At 36.4% G+C, this 7838-nt stretch overlaps 1 protein-coding gene across 2 annotated transcripts in view; it reads right to left on the bottom strand.

The window, feature by feature from the left end:
- Window positions 1–3: 3 nt before the first annotated feature.
- MIA2 (MIA SH3 domain ER export factor 2) overlaps window positions 4–7838 on the bottom strand; it is a 63055-nt gene continuing 55220 nt past the window's right edge. For both annotated transcript variants that reach the window (XM_058162303.1, XM_058162305.1), the window contains 5 exons: window positions 6256–6414; window positions 5238–5369; window positions 4075–4148; window positions 3155–3386; window positions 4–1802 (listed from right to left, as the gene is read on the bottom strand). In XM_058162303.1, coding sequence (XP_058018286.1) covers window positions 1621–1802; window positions 3155–3386; window positions 4075–4148; window positions 5238–5369; window positions 6256–6414 — 779 coding nt within the window. In that variant the 3' untranslated portion in view covers window positions 4–1620. The remainder of the gene's footprint in view (window positions 1803–3154; window positions 3387–4074; window positions 4149–5237; window positions 5370–6255; window positions 6415–7838) is intronic.

The raw sequence follows: 7838 nt of genomic DNA, 5'->3' as shown, positions 1-7838 counted from the left end.
TGTGTTTTGCAACCTGCACGTATTTTCAATGGTCACAGCATCCCAGAGTTACATGATTGACATTTGCAACCTTCACAACCAGCTTCTGACAAAGTCAGTGGGGAAGTAAGCAGGAAGCTGCAAATTGTGGTAATATGATGTTGTATTTAACTACCTGTATGGATTTTCTTAACAAACAAGGGAGTCTATGTTCCAGATGCTGTCAGTGGAAGATATTCAACTAGCAGGATCTAGAAAGAGAGCCTTCTCTGCTGTTGCTTTCGCCCTGAGGAACAGCTTGTCCCCAGAAGTGAGGTGCACCCCCACTCTCCTGGCCTTCAGGAAGGGAGTTTCCTGATGGCCAGACTCCCCCAACTTCACTTAGAGACTTTGAAGCAATTATTCTTCCTTAATCCAAACTATCTAGCAGGATTGTTGTGATAAAAAAAAAAGAGCTATGTGTACGTTATCACCTTGAACTCCTGGAGAAAAGTGAGTCGACAATTTTAATGTATAAATTAAAAATAGAAATACACTGTGAATTTTTATATACTGCAATGCAAAATTATATGGCTCAAATTTCAAATAACTGTTCATAAGATGCAAGACATCAGAAGGAATAAGATGAAGCTAACTATCATCTTTTTGAGTATTAAAAAGACACACACAGGCATTCTTCCTTGGCAATGCAATAAATCTCCCAAATTCTTGAAGTAACATGCCTATCCATAAAGCTTTAGTTTACATTAAGAAGAAAAGATGGTAAGACTGCTCTTGTGTAGCATATTAAGATGTACTTACTATAGCAGTAGAAAGTACAGATACTCCTCAAAATACAACTGCAATAGAGCAGACTGTTGTATGTTGCAGCAACTTTTTTTGCAGCAGCTGTTTTGCGACAGTCATTAAGAGGATGTCACAGTTGTTAAACCAATGCAGCAGTTGTTAAGCAAACTCACTGTTTGCTATGGTGTTGATTTTGCTGAAAATTCTTCAGTTTTTGGCAAAATCAGCGTAAAACATAGTCATGTGACCATGAGATACTGCAAATGGCTGTAAATGTGGCTGTGTTTCAAGTGCCCAAAATACCACTCCCAGAAGGGGTCAGGAACTGCTAGAACTTTGGAACTGGATCTTAATTCCCTTTTTTTCCAGATAAGTCATAACTTTCAACGATCACTAAGCAAGCAGTCATAACTTGAGGACTATGCAAAACTTTAGAATTGTCATGGAAGATACTTTCAGAATTCATGTAAAAAAAGAAGACACTGACTTTTATTAAATAATCAAAATATTACAAATTATTAAAACCTTTTTATTTTTTAACACCTGCATTTCACCATAATACTCATTTTCACGTGCATTATTTTTTTATGAGACCAGGTGTAGTCAAAAGACAGCTAGAGAATTCTTATTATCAGACTAAATTTTACATCTCCTGGATAAGCAAAATAAAAATATTTAAAAGTTGCTGCTGTACAGTTATAATTTATTCACAGTTAAACCAATATTTACAGATCACTCTCCTGAGAATTACTCTTCAGCTTCAATTTGAGCAATAATAGAGTTGATTAAGTAACAAGTTACTTCAGTTGAGAAGAAATAAATCAGTCGAGAGAATTGTCAAGAACAAAATGACATTCAACCACTTTCTTGTGATTCTTGATTATCTGTAGATGATACAGTTGACAGCTGTGTTAACTCAGCAGAAACCTCATTTCTGTTATCAGATAGTGGTGGTGGTGGTGGAGGAGGAGGAAAAAAGCCAGCCCTTGGAGGAGGTGGATATTGTGAAAAAGGCCTCATAGGAAAGGGAGCTCTCACTGTTCAAAGAGAATTATCAACATCTTTTTAGTTTGAATTTAGAGCAAGACTAGTTAATATTGGACACATAATCAAAACAACTGGTAACAGACAACATTAAAAAAAATCCCATTAAAAGAAAGAGTAGAACAGTGAATGTTTCATTCTCTCAAGCTGCCTTTGCCAAACTGATGTTCTCTCAATATAATGAACTTTTATTTTATTTATTTATTTATTTATTTATAATTTAATTTCTATACCGCCCTTCTCCCGAAGGACTCAGGGCGGTTTACAGCCATATTAAAACACAATAATACAAAATATAAATAACAGATTTAAAATTTAAAACGAAATATTTAATAGGCCAATTCACTAAAACGGTCCTAGACCGATAAAATCCTTTAAAATTTAAAATTATAATAAATTAATTAATTAAAATACACTTAGGCTAGTCCCGCACGATTGAATAATAAAGTCTTCAATTCCCGCTTGAAGGTTCGGAGGTCAAGGAATTGGCGTAACCCCGGAGGTAACTCGTTCCAAAGGGCCGGTGCTGCCACAGAGAAGGCTCTCCCCCTGGGGGCCACCAACCGACATTGTTTGGCTGATGGCACCCAGAGCAGGCCCACTCTGTGGGAGCGCACAGGTCGTTGGGAGGCTATCGGTGGCAGAAGGCGGTCTCGTAGATAACCCGGTCCTAAGCCATGGAGCACTTTGAAGGTGGCCACTAGCACCTTGAATTGCACCCGGAAGGCTACCGGCAGCCAGTGCAGGCCACGCAGGATAGGTGTTATATGGGAGCAACGTGGTGCTCCCTCTATTACCCGCGCAGCCGCATTCTGGACTAGCTGGAGCCTCCTGGTGCTCTTCAAGGGGAGCCCCATGTAGAGAGCATTGCAATAGTCCAGGCGAGAAGTGACGAGGGCGTGAGTGACCGTGCGTAAGGAGTCCCGGTCAAGGAAGGGGCGCAACTGGTGAATCAGGCGAACCTGATAAAATGCTCCCCTGGCGACGGCCGTCACATGTTCTTCTAGGGACAGCCGATCGTCCAGGAGAACGCCCAAGTTGCGCACTCTTCTGGGTCCAACACGGAGGCAGAGCTAGGGTTTAGCAACAATTTTACTAATAAATTTCATGTTCTTAAAAGAGTTTTAAATTAGGAAAAAAATCATGTATCAGAAGTACTTAGGCAAATTAACTGGGATTAAATCTCAAAAGTAAGGGAACTGGATTGTTACTCTATTTAAGTCTAACAGGAAAAAATACATCGGATCCAGATACTTCTATTTCTTCTTGGACTGTACCTCAATTTATTATGGTTTGTTAATGTTTCACTAGAAATTTATTTAGTATTTAGAAACTAGTTACTTACTTGGTAATAGAGGACGTGGCAAACCAGCAAAATCCCTTGGAAAATATTCCTGTGAACCATACACAGAACTAGGAGGTACAGGTGGAAATGGAGGCCCTCTTCTCATGAAAGATCCCCTTGGATCCATTGACATTAGAGGAGCTCTCAAAAAAGGAAGTGGTGGTGGCACAATTCCTGGTCCTAAGGTTTCGTTTTCAGGAGGAAGAGACTGATCGTGTATATGGTACATATTCTGAAAAAAAAAAAAAAGAATGTAGGTAAGTTAACTTTTTGAAAAGCATCTGTCATTTACATGTGCTTTTTGAAAGCAGACAAGAGTAGAAATGGAATCCAAACCAGAGGCACAAAGAATGCATTCAAAAGCTGCAACTGAAAAGACATTAATTAAAACAGGATACAATAGAGTGGATCACAAACGAGAAAGATTACAGTGAAAACTTCTGGGTTAAGTATAGAGTGGAATTTTCATTCCGCCACCTCCTCCTCTGGGCACCCTAAGCCATCCCTGCATCTGTACCCTCAATCAAGAAGAGTTTTCCCTGATTCAAAAGAGGAAGAAATAGCAAGAATTGCCTTTTCTCTTCTGAGAACACAAATATCAAACAATGATGAAATCTAAGCCCTTTTCTCTATAGGAAATGCGGTCCACTTTTTTACCTCATGTTCTTTCTTTCCTTTTGATAGAATAGAATAGAATATAATTTTTATTGGCCTAGTGTGATGGACACACAAGGAATTTGCTTTTTCAGTTATAAAATCATTCAGCTATAGAAGCACTGCTTGAACTAACATTTATTCAGTGTCAGAATATGGAAGCATTCGTATAAATAAAGATAAATGCAAATACAAATTATACAAAATTATAGCACTGCAATTTTTAAATTTAATTTTTTTCCTCAGTTTTTCTGTGTTTTACTTACACTGTCATTTGAATGATCTCTTAATTCATCTCCACTCAAGTCCATTCTTGAGTTATTTTCAGATAATGGTCCATCTGGATGTGAAGGAAAGGAATACACATTTTAACTTTAAGTAGACCCACAAATATATTCTTTCCAGATGGCTATAGAGACAAGATACAATGTCAAATGCAATGTTTTCACACATTTAAGCACAAATGTGAAATGAGAAACATGAATGCTTCTCTGCATTCGAAAAGACAAACCACCCCATATAGATACAAAATAAACAAATGTTAACATTCCTGCACAGAACATTTAAGACTTTCCCTTTCCACACTTGCGTGACTAGTGTGCAAGAATCCAGAATGCTGCATAAATATGCTAGCTACAGAAAATGAAATCATTTATTATGATTTGCTTCCAAGTCTGAATAACTAATGTTTACTAGTGTTGGATTAAATGCAGTGGTGTATTAACCATTAAGCAGACTAAGCACCACAAAGCACCAGGTCCAAAGTGGATTCCACAAAGTTGAGAAAGAAAAAAAACCACAATGTAGATTTGTAAAAAAAAATTGACAAAACTAAAGTAAAACATCTTGTGAGCCTTAATCCACCACCGATTAAGTATCTTAAAAATATATTTAGCATGAAATTGTGTTGAGTGTATTGAGCTGTATTTACTTGTTTTTAAAACAGATTTGTTTTTTCCATATTTCCTTTCTAAGTAAACTTCCCCTCAGTCTCAATCCTGTTCATGTTTTTCTACCTGATTTCATGCAAAGTCCTATGCATCCCCATGCAACATAATCCACCTGAGGGAACAGTCAAGGTTGCAGATAAACTGTTATGGGGCAGCATGGGAGAAAGATTTGTTGCATACATTATTTCCTATTCTCACAACACAGCTATTTTCCACATCTGATGAACGGTTAAAGTAGATTCACTTGTTTCCTTACTTCCAGCACTGCTGCTTTCTATGTAAAACATAGGAAACAGAGCTGTACTATGGAGGGCATAAAACACATACCAAACCTACAATATTACTAACATTCCTAGATGTCTTACTAACATTCTTAGATTATCTTACTAAGAAGAGGAACTAAAGCCTCAAAATGTGCATTTGTCTAGGTTCTAAAGAATTACTTTTAAATTCAAGTATTTAAAAATTACAATTCCAACCTGTTTTATCAACTGAATGCATGTTGTAACTTCTTAGTTCAGCTGGTCCCGAGAGCCTTCCAGAGTTTACAGGATTGGGATAAAATCTTTCTGGTCTTCGAAGAGGAAAAGATTGCTCATTATAGAGGTGACCTATTGTTTAATAAAAAATAAAGCTTTTTCAGAAGAATTCCTGAACAATGCCTATAGTTTATTTTATTTCGCATTCCTTATGCAACAGAACTTACAAGTTAAACTATAATGGATAAGAGGTACATGCTCCCAGAAAAATGTTAATGGAAATCAGATATTTATTACTTACTTAATATAGAATTATAAAACCTTAAAATTGAAAGGGAAAGTGGAGGTCCTCTAATCCATACCACTTGCCTATGCCATCTCACAAAAATTGCTATCCAGCTATTGTTTGAAAAGGTCTTGTAATGGAGCCCCAATGACTCCAGTAAGCAGACTGTTTAATAACTCATGGTCAGGAAATTCCTCTCTATTTCAATTTTGAATTTCTCTTGGAAAGATATCTTCTCTGGAGAATTAATCTGTAACATATGATACTAGAAAAATGATTCAACTATACTAGTCTGAGGAATTCCTGGGACAGCCGATATTTTTTTTTAAAAAAGCACTAGATGAATATCAGTACTATGAATGTAGTTTATATATTTTCAGAAATATATAATCTGGAAATGGTTCTAGGGTTCTAGTCATATAGGTTTGGGATTAAATAAACAAAAAATATACCCCTTAAAATGTTTAAATCAGCTAATTCTGTAAATAAAAGGGATGTATTAGGTATGTTCTCCACCCTGAGTTATTTATAAAATTAATAAAGTGGGATATAAATCAATAAATATTAATTCTGAGGAAAAAACAATGTTTAGAGTATACCACCTTCAAATGATTTATACATATTCATCCACTGAACCAAAATCAAAGATCCATTTCAAAGGAGATCTCAGTAATATTTCAATGTAGTTTCATTTCTGCATTTAGCAAAGAATGGCAGATCATGTTTTATTACCTGGGTGTGGAAGTATTACTCTGTGATCTCTATCCCATGGAGGTGACAAAGATCCAGTGTCAGAAGGTGGCCTGTGTGGATCAGATAACCTACTAGTGTTCAGCTCTCCTCTTTCATTACCAACTTCAGTTATGCCAGGATTCCCCAGTCCTCTTGAACCTAATCAAAAAAATTACCATGGATCCAATTAGCTCAATATCTAATAGTTGTAACTGAAACTGTAAATACCAAAACAATGTCCATTTCAAAACATGTAAATCTGTTGTCTCATATTTATCATAAAATTTACTCATTTATCAAGTTTAGGTGAAAAGATAAATTTGACTAAGATACATAAGTAAAATCTCACTGAAGTTACCAATAGGATAACAAAACATAATGTGTTTGTGATATTTAAACTGACACATAATACATTTATGTAAAATTTGTATCATGCAGCTTGAATACTGATTCTCCAAGATATACGGTGGATATAGAAAATCTAATTAAAATGCCAGATTTTTGAGATATAAAAATATCAGACCAAGATAAACCACTTCAGAATTTTTTCAACTTTTACTATAACATATAAGCTCTATAATTCAATTGAAAAACAAACAGAAATCTTTTAGGGAGGAAATAATAAAAAGTACAATAGCATGGTTGCATAAGTATACTGTCTTATAATATCACATTCAAACTGATGATAAATAATAGTCAGTACACACCTACCATCAATTAAAGTGACTGATCAAACCCATATAAAGTTCAGCTGTTTTGGTAGGATTTTTCTGACATTTTCTCAGTTGCCTCTTAAACCAAAAACCATGGTCTGCAAAGAGCGTAAAAAGTATCAAAGGGATCTCGCTGTTGGACAGTATTAATCAGAAGGGTGCAAACAATTTTACCATGAAACATACTGAAGATAATCAACAAATAGAGAAAAACAGTTATATTACCAAGAAGTGTATATCCTTCCAAAATTTATGGGGGGGGGGGAGGGAACAACAACCAAGAAGAAAACTGGGCTGGGAGGCTGCCAAGAGGCCTACAGCAACTTTAAAGGAGCTTCAGAAATTTCTGGCAAGTACTGATTGTGTACTACATGTACTACATGTGACTACATGTGACAACAATCTCCTATATTCTTTGTGTGTCAGGACTGTGATGTATGATGGCAACATGGAAGCCTTTTCTTACAAAGAAAATCACCCGCTACATTTCCCAAAAACCTAAATTGAGTCTGATAAAGGCATGTGGAAAAAATGTGTTATGGTCTTATGAGACCAAGGTTGAACTTTTTGACCATGATTCCAAAAAGTATGTTTGGTGCAAAAACAACATTGCGCATTACCAAAAGTACATGAAACCAACAGTGAAGCTTTATGGTGGCTTTGGGACTGTTCTTCAGGTAGAATTGGGGCTTTAATCAAGGTGGAGAGAATTAGAAAGAGTTCCAAATTATCAGGCCTCTGCTAAAATACTTGTTCTGTCCTCCCTCGCCTCCGTCCGAATGCTGGCTTAATTAGCCGTAACTATCAGCTCTGGCAGTAGAATAGCCCGCGTCTGCCAAGAGCCTCCGTTATCTTCTATGATGCTGGTGA

Source organism: Ahaetulla prasina, chromosome 1 (assembly GCF_028640845.1).
Source record: "Ahaetulla prasina isolate Xishuangbanna chromosome 1, ASM2864084v1, whole genome shotgun sequence".
Lineage (NCBI taxonomy): Eukaryota > Metazoa > Chordata > Lepidosauria > Squamata > Colubridae > Ahaetulla > Ahaetulla prasina.
Note: the sequence above shows the minus strand (reverse complement) of the source record. Positions and strands in the feature narration are given on the sequence as shown.